The sequence below is a fragment of the Heterodontus francisci genome, unplaced genomic scaffold (assembly GCF_036365525.1).
Source record: "Heterodontus francisci isolate sHetFra1 unplaced genomic scaffold, sHetFra1.hap1 HAP1_SCAFFOLD_1111, whole genome shotgun sequence".
Taxonomy (NCBI): Eukaryota; Metazoa; Chordata; class Chondrichthyes; order Heterodontiformes; family Heterodontidae; genus Heterodontus; species Heterodontus francisci.
In genome coordinates, this window is record NW_027142303.1 from 20,326 (window position 1) to 40,349 (window position 20,024).

Here is a 20,024-nt window from a genome sequence, read left to right on the forward strand (position 1 = left end):
TTCTGCGACTGAGCGCTCTCTGGGATTGTGTCTGTTAGTTTCTGTGACTGAGCGCTCTCTGTGGGATTGTCTGTTAGTTTCTGTGACTGCGCTCTCTCTATCTCTGTGGGATTGTGTCTGTTAGTTTCTGTGACTGAGCGCTCTCTGTGGGATTGTGTCTGTTAGTTTCTGTGACTGTGCGCTCTCTCTATCTCTGTGGGATTGTGTCTGTTAGTTTCTGTGACTGAGCGCTCTCTGTGGGATTGTGTCTGTTAGTTTCTGCGACTGAGCGCTCTCTGGGATTGTGTCTGTTAGTTTCTGTGACTGAGCGCTCTCTGTGGGATTGTCTGTTAGTTTCTGTGACTGCTCTCTCTCTGTCTCTGTGGGATTGTGTCTGTTAGTTTCTGTGACTGAGCGCTCTCTGGGATTGTGTCTGTTAGTTTCTGTGACTGAGCGCTCTCTGTGGGATTGTGTCTGTTAGTTTCTGTGACTGAGCGCTCTCTGTGGGATTGTGTCTGTTAGTTGCTGTGACTGAGCGCTTTCTGTGGGATTGTGTCGGTTAGTTTCTGCGACTGTGCGCTCTCTCTATCTCTGTGGGATTGTGTCCGTTAGTTTCTGCGACTGTGCGCTCTCTCTATCTCTGTGGGATTATGTCTGTTAGTTTCTGCGACTGTGCGCTCTCTCTATCTCTGTGGGATTGTGTCTGTTAGTTTCTGCGACTGTGCGCTCTCTCTATCTCTGTGGGATTGTGTCTGTTAGTTTCTGTGACTGAGCGCTCTCTGTGGGATTGTCTGTTAGTTTCTGTGACTGTGCGCTCTCTCTATCTCTGTGGGATTGTGTCTGTTAGTTTCTGTGACTGAGCGCTCTCTGTGGCATTGTGTCTGTTAGTTTCTGTGACTGAGCGCTCTCTGTGGCATTGTGTCTGTTAGTTTCTGTGACTGAGCGCTCTCTGTGGGATTGTGTCTGTTAGTTTCTGTGACTGCGCTCTCTCTATCTCTGTGGGATTGTGTCTGTTAGTTTCTGTGACTGAGCGCTCTCTGTGGGATTGTGTTTGTTAGTTTCTGTGACTGTGCGCTCTCTCTATCTCTGTGGGATTGTGTCTGTTAGTTTCTGCGACTGTGCGCTCTATCTCTGTGGAATTGTGTCTGTTAGTTTCTGCGACTGAGCGCTCTCTGTGGGATTGTGTCTGTTAGTTTCTGTGACTGAGCGCTCTCTGTGGGATTGTGTCTGTTAGTTTCTGTGACTGTGCGCTCTCTCTATCTCTGTGGGATTGTGTCTGTTAGTTTCTGTGACTGAGCGCTCTCTGTGGGATTGTGTCGGTTAGTTTCTGCGACTGAGCGCTCTCTGTGGGATTGTGTCTGTTAGTTTCTGTGACTGAGCGCTCTCTGTGGGATTGTGTTTGTTAGTTTCTGTGACTGTGCGCTCTCTCTATCTCTGTGGGATTGTGTCTGTTAGTTTCTGCGACTGTGCGCTCTATCTCTGTGGAATTGTGTCTGTTAGTTTCTGCGACTGAGCGCTCTCTGTGGGATTGTGTCTGTTAGTTTCTGTGACTGAGCGCTCTCTGTGGGATTGTGTGTTAGTTTCTGTGACTGTGCGCTCTCTCTATCTCTGTGGGATTGTGTCTGTTAGTTTCTGTGACTGAGCGCTCTCTGTGGGATTGTGTCGGTTAGTTTCTGCGACTGAGCGCTCTCTGTGGGATTGTGTCTGTTAGTTTCTGCGACTGAGCGCTCTCTGTGGGATTGTGTCTGTTAGTTTCTGTGACTGAGCGCTCTCTGTGGGATTGTGTGTTAGTTTCTGTGACTGTGCGCTCTCTCTATCTCTGTGGAATTGTGTCTGTTAGTTTCTGCGACTGAGCGCTCTCTGTGGGATTGTGTCTGTTAGTTTCTGTGACTGAGCGCTCTCTGTGGGATTGTGTTTGTTAGTTTCTGTGACTGTGCGCTCTCTCTATCTCTGTGGGATTGTGTCGGTTAGTTTCTGCGACTGAGCGCTCTCTGTGGGATTGTGTCTGTTAGTTTCTGTGACTGAGCGCTCTCTGTGGGATTGTGTCTGTTAGTTTCTGTCACTGAGCGCTCTATCTCTGTGGGATTGTGTCTGTTAGTTTCTGCGAGTGTGCACTCTCTATTTGCCAGCCTGTGCTCTCTCGCTCTCTCTGCCGGCCTGTGACACTGTTGTCTCTTTTTTTTTTGCAGGCTGAGACTGTCTCCCAGCCCGCCTCCGCAGGTGTCCGTCTCCAGGACGTCGACCAGCCGCAGCGTGCACACCACCTCGCAGTCGGCTCACGGGAAGAAGCGGCGGCTGGACGAGTTGGAGAGCGAGGCATCCAGCAGCAGCAACACCAGTGTGGCACAGCACGCCACCTCCAAATGCCGCGTGGTGGTTGATCTGGTCGACCTGGACGGGAAGTTTGTCCGATTGAAGAACAAGTCGAGCGAGGTGAGGCCCAGAGATTGGGAATTCCATTCCCGCTCGCTGGCACGCGGGGATAATGCAGATGAGATAACCCAGTCCGAGAACCTCCACCAACCCACTTTTTCAAATTATAAATGGTGTCCGCTTCCCTCTGCCGACACAATCTGGGTTTATTGTGTCTCCGACATTTAATATTTGATCTATCTCTATGTCCCTGTGTGACAGGCCTGTGTTCCAGGCTCTCGGGAGGGCCCTGTGCGACAGGCCTGTGTTCCAGGCTCTCGGGAGGGCCCTGTGCGACAGGCCTGGGTTCCAGGCTCTCGGGAGGGGGGGGGGGGGCCCTGTGCGACAGGCCTGTGTTCCAGGCTCTCGGGGGGGCCCTGTGCGACAGGCCTGGGTTCCAGGCTTTCGGGAGGGCCCTGTGCGACAGGCCTGGGTTCCAGGCTCTCAGGAGGGCCCTGTGTGACAGGCCTGTGTTCCAGGCTCTCGGGAGGGCCCTGTGCGACAGGCCTGGGTTCCAGGCTCTCAGGAGGGCCCTGTGTGACAGGCCTGTGTTCCAGGCTCTCGGGGGGTGGGGGGGCCCTGTGCGATAGGCCTGTGTTCCAGGTTCTCAGGGGGCCCTGTGCGACAGGCCTGTGTTCCAGGCTCTCGGGAGGGCCCTGTGTGACAGGCCTGTGTTCCAGGATCTCGGGAGGGCCCTGTGCGACAGGCCTGTGTTCCAGGCTCTCGGGGAGGCCCTGTGCGACAGGCCTGGGTTCCAGGATCTCGGGAGGGCCCTGTGCGACAGGCCTGTGTTCCAGGCTCTCAGGGGGCCCTGTGCGACAGGCCTGTGTTCCAGGCTCTCGGGAGGGCCCTGTGCGGCAGGCCTGTGTTCCAGGATCTCGGGAGGGGGCCCTGTGTGGCAGGCCTGTGTTCCAGGCTCTCGGGGAGGCCCTGTGCGACAGGCCTGTGTTCCAGGCTCTCGGGAGGGCCCTGTGCGACAGGCCTGTGTTCCAGGCTCTCGGGAGGGCCCTGTGCGACAAGCCTGTGTTCCAGGATCTCGGGAGGGGGCCCTGTGTGGCAGGCCTGTGTTCCAGGCTCTGGGGGAGGCCCTGTGTGACAGGCCTGGGTTCCAGGCTCTCGGGAGGGTGGGGGCCCTGTGCGACAGGCCTGGGTTCCAGGCTCTCGGGGGGGCCCTGTGCGACAGGCCTGTGTTCCAGGCTCTCGGGAGGGCCCTGTGTGGCAGGCCTGTGTTCCAGGCTCTCGGGGGGGGCCCTGTGCGACAGGCCTGTGTTCCAGGCTCTCGGGAGGGGGGGGGGGGGGTCCTGTGCGACAGGCCTGTGTTCCAGGCTCTCAGGAGGGGGCACTGTGCGACAGGCCTGTGTTCCAGGCTCTCGGGAGGGCCCTGTGTGGCAGGCCTGTGTTCCAGGCTCTCGGGGGGGCCCTGTGCGACAGGCCTGTGTTCCAGGCTCTCGGGGAGGCCCTGTGCGACAGGCCTGGGTTCCAGGCTCTCGGGAGGGGGGGGGGGGCCCTGTGCGACAGGCCTGGGTTCCAGGCTCTCGGGAGGGTGGGGGCCCTGTGCGACAGGCCTGGGTTCCAGGCTCTCGGTGGGGCCCTGTGCGACAGGCCTGGGTTCCAGGCTCTCGGTGGGGCCCTGTGCGACAGGCCTGTGTTCCAGGCTCTCAGGAGGGGGCACTGTGCGACAGGCTTGTGTTCCAGGCTCTCGGGAGGGCCCTGTGTGGCAGGCCTGTGTTCCAGGCTCTCGGGGGGGCCCTGTGCGACAGGCCTGGGTTCCAGGCTCTCGGGAGGGCGGGGGGGGGGGGGGCCCTGTGCGACAGGCCTGGGTTCCAGGCTCTCGGGGGGGCCCTGTGTGGCAGGCCTGTATTCCAGGCTCTCGGGGGGACCCTGTGTGACAGGCCTGTGTTCCAGGCTCTCGGGAGGGCCCTGTGCGACAGGCCTGTGTCCCAGGCTCTCGGAGGGGGGGGCTCTGTGCGGCAGGCCTGTGTCCCAGGCTCTCGGAGGGGGGGGCTCTGTGCGGCAGGCCTGTGTCCCAGGCTCTCGGAGGGGGTCCTGTGCTACCGATATTTGAGAGTTTATATAATATATGTTTAGTAACTGTAGTCACAATAATCCTCTGCTGTTATAGGACCAGCCAATGGGAAACTGGCAGGTGAAGAGACAGATTGGCAATCGAGCTGCTATCACCTACAAGTTCCCTCCAAAGTTCATCCTGCGCTCCGGCCTGTCCGTCACGGTAAGCGATGTGTTTCTGTTGTTGTAAGTGAACCCCCGGGTCTCTCGGCTCCTGTACCCCGCCTCTCCTCGCCGCTTCCCCTGGTTGCAGCTGTAGCTGCTTGGTCGTTGAGTAGATTCAAGACGGAGATCTTTGGGCGCTGAAGGGAATCGAGGAATTGGGCGGGAAAGTGGGGTTGAAGTCGAAGATCAGCCGTGATTTTATTGAATGGTGGAGCTGGATTGACGGGCCGAAGGGTTTTGATGGAGTGAATGAGGGGAAGCCGTTTCCAGTGGCAGGAGGGTCGGTAACCAGAGGGACGCAGATTGAAGATAATTGGTCAAAGAACCAGAGGGGGGAGAGGAGGAAAATTTCTTTGTTTTTTAACGCAGTGATCTGGAACGCACTGCCTCTCTCCCCTTGCCAGCTGCATCCCTTCCTGGGATCTGTAATCCTCCGTGACGCTTGCCTTCAACGTTCCTTTCCTTTCCTTTCCTCCAGATCTGGGCTTCCGACGCCGGGACGTCCCATAACCCTCCGACTGATCTGGTGTGGAAGCAGCAGCAAAGCTGGGGCACGGGGGACAACATCAGGACCACGCTAATTAACAGCAACAATGAGGTGAGCATCTCCTGGGCGGGCTCCAGCGCAGAAACCGGCCACTCGGCCCATCTGCGTCGTGCTGGAGGCGAACAGCTGGGATTCGACACGTCGGAGAATCCGGCAGTTGGGGGGTGGGGGAGGCCCGTGTGCCGGCTCTTGGAGCGAGCTGTCCAGTTGGCCCCACTCTTTTCCCCCCCCCCCCCCCTCCCTCCCCTGCTCCGTTACTCCGTTCAGCCCGGCGGCACTCCCTCACCATTGCCTCCGTTTTTGTCTCCCCTCAGGAGGTGGCGATGAGGAAAGTCACTCGCTCGGCTGTGATGAATGACGAGGAGGACGAGGAGGAATCTGATGGAGAGCTGCGCCGACAGAACGTCCATCTGCAGGTATAGTCTGGTCTGCCGGCGGACTGGCCCAGAAGTAGATGAAGCCCTCTTGTCCCTTCCCGCTTTTATATTTGTATTCTTTTTTTTTTGCATAGAGCCGCTCCAAGCCGCGTAGATGGTAGGATCGAAGACTCCCGTTGCCGTAACTGGCGTTTCCTGAGAGCCGTGACGGAAACGGAGAGGCTCCGGGTCTCGAAATCACTCAGTCATGGCGATAATGTACTCGTGACCCCTTTCCCCTCCCCCCCCGCACTCACCAGCTCCCCAGCTCTTCCCCAAACAACAAATTGGTGGCGGCTGTTAAAACAGTCGGGCATTCGGAAGCAAGAATGCAGTGATAAATATTGGGGATATGGGGTGAAAGAGCTAGCACAGGCGCGATGGGCCGAATGGACCACGGGTTTCTTTTCTCTTTTAAAAAAAAAAAAAAATTCTAAGCCCATCGCTTCCCTTTTTGAAACCTCGACTGTGTCTGCAAGCAGCTGGGGCAGAGTGGGGGGGTGGAAGGGCAAGTACATTATCGCAATGACTGACGTTCTAATGTGTTTCTCGATCATTCCTCTTTTTTTATTTTTTTTGGGGGGCACCGGCAGCTTTTGTTGAGTAAAATTGATTTGTCGATTTGTATATGTGTGGTTACCGGGCGAGCTGGGGCGTAGGGGGCGCGAAAAACCTCCTCTTTCGGTCAGCAGAGGCCTTCGGAATCCTTCCAGTGTTCTTCTGCTCACGTGCTGCGCGTCTTGGCGACTCTCCGCCCCCGTCTCCCGTCAACCCCCCCCCCCACTCTCTCTCTCTCCCCGTCCTGCGGACGTCCTACCTTCAGTGCAGTTGGACCCTCCGGGTGCGATGGCGCCGCCCAGTGGCGGGGAGGTTGGCATCCAGAGTCCGGAGAGTTGAGGGTCTCTCGGCCAACTCCGGGAGGGGTGCACCTCGTCGTCCTCACCCTTCCCAGGCGGCCTTTTCTTCCTGTTCCGTCTTTTCCCGCAATCCCTTGCCCAAATATACACTGCCTGTTGGGAAGTCCGTAAATCCTGCTTGTTTTTTTTCCAAACATAGCACCAGCTTGGTGTTAAAATCGAAACCTTACGGCAACTGGTTTGTTTTTGACTGCGAGCAGACTTGGCCGATTATTCCCGACGGGAGGATGGGTTAGGCGCTATGCGGGGTGACTGACGCTCTGCCGTAACTGCCTCCCCCGCACACCCCAACCCTCCCCACCCCGCAGCCAGCGAAAACACTTTTTTTTTTTAACGCCATCGCGTTAGTTTCTGCGCTTTAGTTTTCTGCACGGCCGGTCCTCTCCCCTTCTCGGAGGTAAAAGCCTGGTGCTTGTCCCCAGCCTGAATTGCTCTGGAGGATGTGGGGGCTCGGGCAGCTCCCTTTTTGGAGGGCTCCCTACCCGCCTCTCGCATCTTTGACCACTCGATGCCGTCCACAGCCTTCGTCGTGCCACCCTTCCGAATGCCAACTCTGTGGCTTCCTATGTACCCGGCAGCCGCTTAAGCCTTACAAAAAAAAAACAGATAGACGGACAGGTGATTTTAGTTATTTTTTTATAGAACCATGGAGGGAAAAACCTACCCAGCGTTAAACGTCCCAGTCACACCTTTTGATCAACTGTTACAGAACTTGAGAGGCCAAGCCTGTAATGAGCAGCGGTGCCCGCACTTCGACCCGCCAGTGGGTGAAGGAACCGCATACCGGGCGTTGGGTATAACGGGCGGGGGATGGAATACCCCGCACCAACCCCCGGGGCTAATCCTCGCCCTCTTTCCCCCGCCCCCCCCCCCCCACCCCCCACTCCGCTTCTGAAGCTGCTCCGTTGCTCATCCTGCTGGGCAAAGTTGGCCGCCGGGGGTGGGGGGGGGGGGGGGGGGTGGGGCGGGGGCTGCGGGCAAGTCCTGAGGGGATTTGGGTTGGGGGACGGGCCGCCTGATCGAGTCAGGCTCGAGGCAAAACGCGATCCGATCTCCAAAAAACAAACAAACTCCCCCTTTCTCGAAGAATCTAAAACGGGGCAGGGGATTCCCCTCTCTCGACGGTTTGAGGCCGTGACCCTTGCACTTTGACCCCCGGGGTGGGCGAGGGGGACGACTGGCAGCCTCATTTGTGTTGGCGCCACCAAGTAATGAGAACAGATTAATTTTGCACCCAACCCCTCCGTGACCCCATTTCCCTCAACCCCCGCCCAGTGAAGATCAAGTCAGTAGATTTATCCAGCCACGAGACTTGCTCGCTCTGTTCTGTACTTGAAAAAATGTTTACGGATTGACTCTCTGGGTCCCATTATGCAAGCTTAGGGATGTCATAATATTTCTTGTTGTAGTGCACGGAAGACAATGTGCTTAGCTATTGTAATACTGATCTGATTGAATATAAACTAAATTAAATTGAAATCACTGCAGTCCTGTTTTTTTTTTTTTGAATCTGCTTTGTTTAAATAAAGACATTTGAAAACACAGATCCGTGTCCTTTGAGTTCTTTAGTGCCTTTTTAATTTTTTTTTAAACACGAGTATATTCTCGAAATCAAATAATTTAGAAGGTATTCTTAATGGTCATTTATCATTTTGGATTCTGAGGGGTTTACCTAGATTGGGACAGACTGTTTCCAGTAGCAGGAGGGTCGGTAACTAGGGGGGGGGGGGGACACCGATTTTAAGATAATTGGTGAAAGAACCAGAGAGGAGGAGGAGAATTTTTTTTTAACGCAGTGAGTTGTTGTGATCTGGAACGCGCTGCCTGAAAGGGCGGTGGAAGCAGATTCAATAGTAACTTTCAAAAGATGGGGGGGGGGAATACTGGAAGGGAGAAATGTGCAGGGATATGGAGTGGGGGGGGGGGGGGGGGGGGAGAGAGAAAGGGAGGAGAGCTGGCGCAGGCCCGATGGACAGAATGGTGGTCTCCAGTGCAGTCGGAGTCTAGGATTTAGTGATTTTTAAACTGACCGCTCAATTTAACTTCCGAATGCCCTTCATTGCCCCCCCCCCTTGTGCCTAAAATTTGCCATGCCCCCTTTGATTCAATTTGGAAGGCGCCGTGTGTGCCTCTTAGTCCAAACGGACAAAAGATTATTTTGCTTGCTATCGGGATGCTATAAACCGTCCTTCGGTATGCAATTTCCCGTTACGACAGTTGGTATTCTGACATCCCTACGCGTGGTTTGAATGAATGTGTGTTAGCTGAGATCTGCCGCAATGCCCGTTGAGAGGGATTTCCCCCCCCCCCCCCCCCCCCACCACCACCACGAGCAGTGGGGCCCGGCCTCGCGCCTCACCGCCGGCTTTGCACGCTCGACGCGGAGCGTCTTCGCTCCAGTCTTGGACCTCGGAGGTGGTGAGATGGGCTCTATTTTTGTGGGGAGGGGTTCAAGTCGGAGGGAAGGCATTGAGAAAGTCCTCATCCTGCTATTCAAATCCCTCCACAGGCCCCCCCCCCCCCCACCCCCCATCTCTGTCACCTCCTCCAGCCCCTTACAACCCTCCGAGATCTCTGCCCGCCTCCAATTCCGCCCTCTCGCCCATCCCCCGATTCCCATCGCTCCACCATTGGCGGCCGTGCCTTCAGCTGCCTGGGGGCCCTAAGCTCTGGAATTCCCTCCCTAAATCCCTCTCTCTCTTTCTTTCTATCTCTCTCTCTCCTCCTTTAAGACGGTCCTTAAAACCGGCCTCTTTGACCGGGTTTTTGGTCGCCTGTCCCCTAATATGTGGCTCGGGATCAAATTTTGTTTGATAGCGTTCCTGTAAAGCGCCGCGGTCTGTTTTTTTAATAATGTTTACGGGGGGGGGGGGGGGCTAGATAAATACAAGTTGTTGTTGGTTGATTGAACCCTGAACTCAGCCGCTCCTGGCCCAACCCAGGGCCGCGACAGCTGCCGGCTGCGAGTTCCTCGGCTGCCTGGGCCTTCCAACTGACCACTGGCGAGACGTCAAACACAAAATAGACGCAGGGGGGTTCCGCTACTCCGCATGCGAGCTGAGGTGCTGGAGCCAGTCGGAAAATGTGCATTTCCCTGGCGCATTTCACCACCGCCGAGCCTCCCGAAGCTTCACGGCCCAATGACGCGCTCTTTGAAGGGCGGTCACTCATCTAATGTGCGGCAATCTTCGCACAGCAAGATCCCACAAACAGCAAAGTGATAGCGACCCAGATCATTTTATTTATTTTTTTACTGATGTTGGTTGAGGGATGAATATTGACACCAGGGGGGGGGGGGAAAAAGAAAGGGCGATTTATGGGACCTAAGGAAGGACGAGTTGCTGCGTCCTCTCTCGGTTGATCAGCCCTGCCCTGTTTTTTTTTTTTCTTCCCCTGCTCTGCTCTCCTTCCAGAAATGTAGCCAGCGGGCGGCACCTCCGAGCGGAGGCCGTTCCCGACGGGAATGGTTTGGGTTTGCTTCTCGGCCAGTTCTACAAGGGTCGGTGTTTGGCGGGGGGGGGGGGGGGGGAATCCTCGGAAATTGCGCGTTTTTTTTTTTTTGTTTAAGGAGTCCGCTCTAACGGGCTGACTCTGTTTAACCGTCCGACAGGCTGCCCACAGCACCAGCGCGGGCGCGGACGCTGAGTATAACCTGCGCTCCCGCACCGTGGTGTGCGGCTCCTGCGGTCAGCCGGCCGACAAGACGCACTCCGTGGCCGAGTCCGAAGAGAAGAGCACGGTCATCGCCGGGGGCTCGGCCTCCCGCTCCGTGGTGACCAAGTCCTACCGGAGCGGCAGCGGGGGAGGAGCTGATAGCATGGTGACCAGGTCCTACGTGATGAGCCAGTCTACCGCTGGAGGGCAGGTCAGTGGAAAACAGCGAACACCCATGTGCAGAGGTCCAATACACTAGCTGTCCTGCAGTACCAGGTGATGGTCACGACTGTTTCTCATGGATTGCTCGGCAGATCCCAGCCATCGCCTTCCCAGTGCTTCCCCCTCCTCCCCGTTCCTCTCCCTCCTCCCCGTTCCGATTCTCCGCACCGCTTGCTTTCACGCTGCTATTAACACGAATGTTTTGCAACTGTGCACTTTGTCTTGCCTTGCTTCTCCAAACTTCTCCAGCTGCTGTTGCACAGGGGGGGGGCCTTCACAACGTCCAGTGCGCGTCCCCTTCTCACCAACCGCTGCAGAATAAAGCAAACTCCCTCTTCCCAAACGGAGGGGAGCATTTGAGACCCCCGACGACACGCTCTCTCGGGCTGGGAGGCCAGTGTTGATCACTCCGGGGCACTGCCGACCGCCGGCAGTTTTCAGCTTTTGACCACTGGGTTCATGTCGGATGCTGCACACCTTTGCTTGACTCCGTGTGGTTCGTGCGAGGCGAGCGCGGTTGGCCGCCTGATACCGGTTTGGTGACTCCACTCTGACCGGCCGATCTCGTTTCTGTCCAATAATCTGGAGGGGGAAAATCCACTCGGGATTGGTTTCGCCGCTGCTAGCTCGCTGGCCGCCCACGTTATAACCAGCTTCCCCTCTTCGCTGCGTGCACACAGGCCTGCAATAACGGTTGACCGTTTTAGCCCCCCTCTGCCGGGTTGGGGAGGGGGAGGCGACACGCCAATATTTGAAGCCCGGCTGCACTTCCTGGGCGAGGCAGCGGGGGGGGGGGGGGGGGGGGGTGGCTCTCTCTCCCTCGTGTGCCTCGATGAGCATTTGGAGGCCAAGTCACAGCCGCCGTCCACTTTGGCGTGCAATTTTAACCTTTTTAATCACGCGATGTCAATCAGCGCGTTCGCCCGCCAATGGGGGGAGCCTTCCCACCTCGTTGGAAATAGTCCCAAATCTGACGGCGTTCAATCGAATTCTTGACGTGTTTCACATGAAGTGTCCCGGTTGCGATTCTGTGGAGTCCGCGAGCTCCTCGTAACATAACGACGTCTGCCGGTCAAAGAAGTTGTCGGGGCGGCAGGATTGTTTATAAACCTCCAAAGGCACGGTTAAAAGCGAGGTTAGAGAGGGGGAACAGATCAGCCAGGAGTCCTGTTGTGCTTTGACCACTCGCGCTGTCCGGTCGCCACCTTGTTCTCGCGCGTCCGCGTGTTGACACCTTCATTTGAAACCCTCCCTGCTGTGTCGACGCAGGCCTTTATATAAAAAAAGGATGGAAGGTTGAACTGATTTTAGCACCGTGCCCAATGGCTTCTTGGCTTCATCCGATTGGCTAGCCCATCCTGCGGGCTGCTTGACCCCCGTTGTGAACTCCTTTAAAACTTCTCCGCTGGAGTTTTCTTTGCCGTTTGTGGCCTTTGGGTATGTGCTAGCCATTCTGGAGGCTCCAAATCAAAGAGCAACCCCCCACCCCCCCCCCCCAATCAGCCCTCCTCCAGAACCTCAATTCCTCCTTTCCCAAACCCTCGATGACACCCTCCCCAGCCCTCGAACAACCTCCCAGAACCTCATAATTAATACAGTTGCTCAACATCCCTCCTTCTCCAGTTGGCGCTCAGTTGACCTGTGCCCATCCATCGCGTGCTAACTTGCACGCGGAATCGTTGTGGACGCTCATAACCTGGCAATAATCTGGGCCTTTGGTTGACCATGACTAAATAACTTGAAGTTCTGGTTTAATTATACGGGATTCCATGTGTTTTGGCCGGGGGCGGGCGGCCTGCATTGCACGGGGCTGTCTCCGTTTCCATGGAAACCACAAACCAGCAGTCCGGCCTATGCAGGTAGGCTCCTGCTCCCCATCATCGCAGCCGCTGGCCTCCAACGTGGCTGGGTTGCATTCTGTCCGTGCAAGCGCGTGCCCTTCACCATGTTGGACAGGCACAATCCGCCGCCCTTACTACATGTGACTCCAGGCCCCACAGCAACGTGGTTGACTCTCAAAATGCCCTCTTGAAACGGCCCCAGCGAACCGCTCCGTTGTCGAGAGCCGTCAGGGACGGGCAACAAATGCCAGCGACGCCCACCTCCCACGAAAGACGAAAACCTCTGACCCGTGACATTTAATGCCTGAACAACAACACGGGCCTAACAATTGCTATTTATTTTTTAACTCCGGTTCCATGCCTGGCGTCATTCTGCAGCTGGCAGGCCGGTCAAAAGGTTTTCAGCCTGACCGTAAGCTTAACTTAACGGGGAGCGAGGCGTCAATGCCAGTCAACCCAGTTAAGAGATTTTGTTACCGCATCTTGCCCGACTAGTCTCCTCTTTAAAAGCTCCCCCGTGGTCTGAAGGCCTTGCCTAAATTCCCAGTTCGGGAGCCGTTCCTACACAACTGAAGCCAACTGCCAGTGGCTCTCAAAGTAACCGTGGAGCAAGGCACATGCTTGAGGTCCCCTAGCAGGAGTGGAGCAGCTTACAAAGCCTCCTTTCCCCCGCACCCCCCCCCCCCCTCCTCAGCTTCTCTTGGGAATAGGAGCCTAACAACACCAGGCCCGATGCGCGGCGTAGGCCCAACCCTCTCGGTTCAGCAGGTGTGTGCAACATTCTTGTCTGTATCAGGGTCAGTTTTAGTTAGGGGGGGGAGAAATGGTGCGTCTAAAGGAGTTTTGTTCCGGGGTTGTTTTTTTTGTGTGTGTGTGAGATCTGCCGCTCTTTGTTCCGGCCTTGACCCGTTTAACAGCTCCTCAGCGGCAGCATGTGTGTGTGACTAACAGTTGTCGGCACAGTTGGGAAGGCGGGTAGACTGACGGGAGAGAGGGGCGGTGAGAGTTACCAGTCATACCCGGAGACGACGGGCACAAACTCGCCTGGGAAGCACTTTGGCGGACGCTCTGGGCCCAGACGACGAGGAGGAGTGCAGGGTGGCACCGCCAGGGCTCTCCCGCCCATCCGGGAACGGAACACCGAACCTTCGTCGGTGCCGCCGCAGTGCCACCCTCGCACGGGGAGCGGCCTGATGTTACCCACCCGGGTGATGCCAACTTCTGAGGTGCCCCAGGGTAGGGGGCTGGCCCCCATGAACCAACTGCCAGCCCCGCGAGTCGGAATCCGGCAGGCGGCGACGGTGTTTGCCCTCCCGGAAAGAGGAGTTCCCTGCCGCATAGGCAAATCCAGCAGGCGCCTTTTGGCACAGTAGGATCCCACGAGCCACCAGTTGGGTGGGGGGGGGGTTGGGGAAATAATCCGTGCCTGTCGGCTGCGGGAGAAATATTGGCCAATTTTCCGGACGAATCCCTGGTCTTTTCATTCGTGTCTCTGGCTGGGCGGGAGAAGGTTGAGGAGAGATCTTTGAGCAGTGGTGCATGGAGGTAATGTGGAAATTCCCAGTGAGGGGCACCACAAACTCAGCCAGATAAAACCCGTTTGTGCTCATTGGGGTTGTGACAACGAATAAAAGCAGCAAAGGTCAGTTGGAGAGTAGATGGGAGCCAGTTCGAAGTGTCATCGTTCAGGTGGTCCTGCTCTTATATCTGTAGTTAAGCCTGAAAGGGGTCCCGGTACAGACAGAGTGTTGCATAGAAACCTGCTGTTTTTCCCCCCCCTCCGAACAGGTCTACTCCGAGCCACTGGTCACCTGGCAACATGACCCCGTTGACATCCCAGCTCAGAGACGCGTGGTGACAGAGAGCCGCGAGACGGACACTTGCTTCCTGGAGACCGCCTTCTGGGGCCGGCCATGGTTCCAGGCCCGGCAGCCCCCGGGCCCTACCGTTGCGGAGGACGCCCAAGATGCAGGCGAGGCGCCGGGCCGGAGCAGAGAGGGCACGCCCCCGGCCGGGCGAGGTAGACAGGACCGTGCGCACCTCGGCGAGACGGGGAAGACCAGCTCCAAACCCAAGGGTGCCAAAATCCGGCGATCGCCCCGGGTCACTAAGGGCATGCCACCAAGGCGGTACGGGCAGCCCTCGGTACAGCGCACCAGAGGTGGCGCCACCCGCTCAAAGTACAAGAGTTAGACATGCCCTATAAATGCCCCAACAGAAGGATGGACTGTTGTCTTACAGTATGTATCAATGCGGTGAGGGCACATATATATAAAATCTTTCTGTGTTGTGAGCCTGTTAATGTGTCTATCTGTCAATGGTCTCTGCTGCAGCCTACCTGCCCATCAAATCCCATTGTCCCCTCTAACACATTCTGTGGGCAACACCCCACGCTTTCTAAACCTTTCCAAGACCGGGCAGTTTTTTTTAAATTTCGGTGCTGTCGCGGAGCATGCCCTGACGTCGGGGTGGGGGGGGGGGGGGGCGGAGGCGGGCACCGGGGGCCTACTCGCCTCCCCGTGCGGGTTAATTTGCGGCCCGGCTGGCTCGAGGCCAGGCCCGCCTCTGACGGGGTCGGGTAAGGGATCTGGGCGGCGAGGTGCGAGTCGGATTCTGAAAGGCCCCCCTGTTGAGACCTCCTCGGCCGTCTGACTGCATGCCCGCGAACGTGCTCCGTGATGTGACGAACGGTCGGACGTCGTTCGGACCCACCGGCGAAAGCCACAAGCCGGGGCCTAACCACTGGTGTGTTTCTTTCTCTTTTAATAAACAGAGCGTATCCAGGGGTGATCCACAAAATTGCGCGATAATGTAATGGTGAGGGCTGCATTCCCTGGAGAAGAACCCTGAGTTACCAGGATTCAAGACAAAACACAAACATATTTTGTATAACAGGATGTTTTTTTTTAACAAAAAAAAGAGAAAAAAGTTTGTAAGCATGACGTAAATTTTGGGTATTGATTTGAGAGCACTGATTTTTAAAAGATTCAATCAGGTGTACCAAACTCTACTTAATTCTGATACGAGATATATATATATATATATATATTTGTTGGCAATTTGTCATCTGATGTTTAATGGGACAGAAAATTTTAACTGTCATCGCCTTAAGACACTTGGATATTCACTTGTACTCCAGTCGAGTCTGAGGGTTTTGTTCCAAACCCCAACCCTTTTGTTTAACCCTCTGTGAGCAGAGGTGTTATCAACCTTCGATTTTTTGTTTTTCACCTCTCCCGCCACCCCAATCTAAAACGTTTCCCACACTCAGCTTCTGAACGACAATTGGAACATTTCTGCACGCAAAAATTCTCGATGCCCGGTGCGGAGGCCTGAACGGGGGTAACTCCCCCCAGCGACACTGTGCCATCTGGTGATGTGGGGACCCCTCACCTAGAGAGTGACTGGCTGGACTCTGCGGGGCAGGCTCGGCCTGGGAAAGAATTTGATTTTGACGATTTATTAACCATCAAATCTCGTTCTTTCCACTGCCCCTCCTCCCCCACCCCCCCGCCCCGAGACCAGTTTCATCCAGCTCTCCCTGACTCGGATAGAAGTTATGCATTTAGATAGTGCCTTTTGTAGTCCGAAAGTGCTCCCCAGCCAATGAACTACATTCTTTGGTCCCAGGAGATCCCAGTGTGTGTATGACGAGAGTACAACTCTGCACTGCCAGTATACACAAGCCCGGCAGCTATATCAGTCCTGGTGCAACAGTGCGGAAGGCCTCGCCCGTCATGCTGAAAGACCATGACAAAACGCAGCCCAGTCTTGGTGCTAATGGGGGGAGGAAGAACGCTACCTCTCTCATTATATACCAACTGACGTTGCTTCATATCACCGGGAAAGTGAGGAGCGTCTTCTGGCCTGTGGGATTCTGCGGCTGTTACAATGTCGCAGGAGTCCAGGCGCGCTGCGTCTGGGGACTGCCCGATACTTGCACTGAGTCACTGCAGTAAATAAGAGAGACCCACTGCCCAAGCTCCTTTGCCCTGAAGAAACACGCATTCGCAGGCACGAGGCAGGAGAAGCAAGCTCAGCCAGAGCGTCACCTTCCTAATGTACTAATTATTTCATTAATTAGGGTGGGGTGGTGGTGTCCCGCTATAATTCAACTGATTCCACAAAAGGTCAGCGGTTCCAGCCATGGATGAAGTCTTCCTGGTCCCCAACGTGGAGCCATTTCGGTCCCGAGTGAGGCCCTTTGGCCCATCGAGCGGCTTCTTTCTTTTTTTTTTTAAAAGACGGGGCACTGCAGTGGTGCTTGTCCGTATTTACTGAGTCATTCCCGCAAACGTTGGCACGACGTGGACCTTTCAGTGTTCCAAACGCTCTCCGTTTTGATTGCGGGATGGTGGCGGGGGGGGGGGGGGGGGGGATGTGGGGGGGGGAGATTCCGGCCAGATTTTCTTCTCGTGTTGGGGCCTCGTCGAGGCTGCCTTCGGCCTCCAACGATTAACCTTCGGGGCCGGACGAAGAGGTGAATTAGTTCTTGTAGACAATGGTGAGCAGTTGTAGCATTTGGCCCAGTGCTGTTTGAGTAAGGGTGGTCGTGTTGATCCTATGGGTGGATGAGGTGTCAAAGCACCAGAGGGGGCAGATAAGTAGATGTTTCGTTACCCGTGGCGATGCCTTGGGAACACTGTAGTCAGGAAGAACATGGAAGGGTAATGAGTGTTGGGAAGGGCGTGCATTTAATGAAGATTGGGGTAGAGTTAGTATGGTTGGATAGAAATGTAGGGGAATCATGTTGCTCTTGGACTCTGTAAATTTTACGTGGTGTAACTGCTTATGCTAATCATTGATAGAGATAGGACAGTGCTTGGTGACAATAGACTGCGATAGCTCAAAGTGTAATGCACAATGCTTTTGAGATGAGTGGGAGTGCTTTTGCCTTAACTAGCCTACCTTACTTGACCACCCTGAGACAAGTTGCCAAGTTTGACTCTCTCTTGGGAACGTGGGCTTTGAGCACTTCACTCTGGCGGCTGGCAGATCTGGCTTTGTGCCAGGAGACACCCGCCCCACCCACCGTGACTGCCCCCCCCCCCCCCCACTCTTAAAATGCGGGGCTGTTCCCAAACAGGGGGCATTTGACGTCCGAAGGTGAACGACTGTGTCATGAACCCCTCGCATCTTCTCTGTTGGGGGAGCCTGGCTTCAACAGGGCTTCGTCAGCTGCCAGGGCTGCAGGAAGCGACCTGCATTAATGTATCGCCTGGGATTTTGTAACCAGGTCCCCTTGTCGCCCCCAGCAAATCAAATCACCTCTGTTAATAACTCATTTGATACCAAAGGACTTCCTGCAGGCTGCAGACAATCATTCCTGCAAAGGGAACACCTCCGACACGCCTTGTTTCACACCAAAGGCCACTCAGCCCATCGATGAGCTCCCCCCCCGGGCAAGCAACTATTCAGGATCCAAACCGCCTCGTGTCTCTCCCCTCCCGCCCTCCGTCTTGCCATTCCCGGTGGGAGGCGGCTCCCGGAATAGTGTGGGGCCCAACTTGTTTGTAGCAAGGTTGGACAGATATATGGTGAGGGGACTCAACTGCGGCCAAGATACAAGATATCTGAAGGGCGGTTAAGGCACAAGATCTGGCTCTGTAAAGACCACATCCCTAAGTCAAAGGGGCAGCAATGGCCTTGATCCTACTGCGGGAGCTATGGACACTGTTGCAAAAAGGGTCATCCATAGATGGGGACAGTTGGACAAAGTAGGCCTTGATCAAGCTTGAGTATTCCCAGGATGTCAAATACAGAAGCAACATGCTTTAGTTTGCTTTCCAGCCCTTCTGCTCGATGTTAGGGATCAATAAGTGCCCGACTGGGCTTTCCCCAGACCCGTTTGCAAACACCCCTCCCTTGTTGCTCACCTGTGCCTCTGAGAGTTGTGTTGAAGAACAGGCCCCCTTTGCACCCTCTGCGTAGAGATTACCAAAGAAAGGACTGTAGCGGGTGGACTCGCCACTGGCGGCCGAGAAGGTCTGGACGGTGCGGGCATCCCGCTCCAGGCGGACGAAGGCTGCTTCGGCCCCGCTCACGGCAGGCGTTGAACAGCCCAAAAGCATTTGCGACGCAGGGAGCAGGCCAACCATTCAGCCCAACTGCCCCATGCTGATCTTTATGCCGCACCCCCCCCCCACCCACACGAGTCTCCTGCCGCCCCTGCTACACTCAACTCCTGCGACTTTACAAATACTCCGGCCAGCAACGTCCGCCGGGGTCCCAACCAGTCCTGACTCTTCAAATTGCTAATGTCCCTGGTCTGCTGGCAAGATTGGAAAGGGAGCAGGTTTGGGAAAGGGTTGGAATGTTCCTCAGCAGCAAAGCCAGTATTACCTACATCCATTCCCTATCCAGTAGAATATCGTCCCTGTAACTGGGCTTCCACTGAACCGTCCCATCAGCTTGCCCTGGAGATATAGGATGTACCTTAGATTCTGAGTGCAGCTTTTCCCAATGGTTTGAAGACAAAACCAAAGTAAACCTTTTCACTGGCTCCCTCCCCACACGGCAGTCGTCACTCTGGCTGTCGCCACCCAATCAGCAACCTTTAAAAGATTCCCACACTGCTTAAGATCTTTGCCATTCAGTTCAAAATTCCGGTGAGGACGCATCCGGTGGAATGGATGCTGCTGTCAGATTGTTGCCGGAACTGAATCTTTGTGAACCAAACACAGCCGCCTGAGTTTGAAATAGTTACGACTTGTTTTTGGTGCCAGTGCGAAGGTTAATGATGAATATGTTTTGTAACTTTTTTTTTAAAAACTGCTGGTCTTTTTTTTTTCATACTTTGTACCGCGGGTTTGATTGTGCTGGCTGCTTTGCCTATGCAGGGATCTGATTATAGCGGGGGGGGGGGGGGGGGGATATTAATTGTTTATGAGCTGAATTTATGCTGTCAACGAGACTAGTCTGTTGCTTGATGCAGAGGGGTTTTGCAAAGCACTTTTCTAAGAATGTATATCAAAGCTTTTGCCATTTTTTTTACATGAGAAATAAATTTGTGCCCCTTGCTGCTTCTTAATAAACTTTCAGGTATATCACTCCGTTTGAAGCCTGTCTGATGTTTAATCAATCATCCGCACAGCCGATAGTCTGTTAACACGGATGAGATTTCCATTCTCCAGAGCAGGCAGCACCTTCTTTGTAGTCATGCTGTAAGGTATCCGCAAAAAGGTAAGGTTTTTTCCCCCACGTTCTGCACCCCTCCTCCACCACGGCACGGCACCCACAAGTGGAAATGTCTATCCTGTGGGTTTTCTGGCGAGTTCTGACTTTTTTTTTTAAAAGCGCACCGGGAAACCCCGGGTCTGTTGGGAAACGGCTGTTCCCAATGTCCGCATCTGTCAGCTGTGAAACTGACAGCGATCTTTTTTTTTAAAAAAAAGAACTGACTTTACTTGAAAAGAGCGTTTCTCTGCAACTGTGTGAGAGAGGGAGGATGGAGAGAAGGGGAGAGATGGAGAGAGCGGGGGAACAGAGGGAACAGAGACAGAGAGAGAGGGGGACAGAGAGAGGGAGAGGATGGAGAGAGGGGGAACAGAGACAGGGGCACAGAGAGTGCAGGGAACACTGGAGACATGGAGGTGGAGTGAGAGGGGAGGAGAGATACAGAGGTGGGGTGGAGAGGGACAGAGAATGGGGAGAGGGAGACAGACAGATAGAGAGGGAGAAACAGAGACCTCTACCAACTAGAAGGACAAGGGCAGCAAATGCATGGGAACACCACCACCTGCAAGTTCCCCTCCAAGTCACACACCATCCTGACCTGGAACTATATCGGCCGTTCCTTCACTGT

The 20,024-nt window shown here is 55.2% G+C and overlaps 1 protein-coding gene across 4 annotated transcripts in view; it reads left to right on the forward strand.

Moving 5' to 3' along the window:
- Positions 1-16,586, forward strand: part of LOC137366999 (lamin-A-like) — a 35,021-nt gene extending 18,435 nt beyond the window's left edge. The window contains exons 6-11 of one of the 4 annotated variants that reach the window (XM_068028494.1): positions 2,169-2,412; positions 4,514-4,621; positions 5,102-5,221; positions 5,485-5,586; positions 10,114-10,368; positions 14,009-14,460. In XM_068028494.1, the coding sequence (XP_067884595.1) occupies positions 2,169-2,412; positions 4,514-4,621; positions 5,102-5,221; positions 5,485-5,586; positions 10,114-10,368; positions 14,009-14,413 (1,234 nt within the window). In that variant the 3' untranslated portion in view covers positions 14,414-14,460. Of the gene's footprint in view, positions 1-2,168; positions 2,413-4,513; positions 4,622-5,101; positions 5,222-5,484; positions 5,587-5,681; positions 8,040-10,113; positions 10,434-14,008; positions 14,461-14,993 lie in introns of those variants that run through there. The other 3 variants (XM_068028495.1, XM_068028496.1, XM_068028497.1) reach the window with 3 other exon arrangements.
- The last annotated feature ends 3,438 nt before the right edge of the window (positions 16,587-20,024 follow it).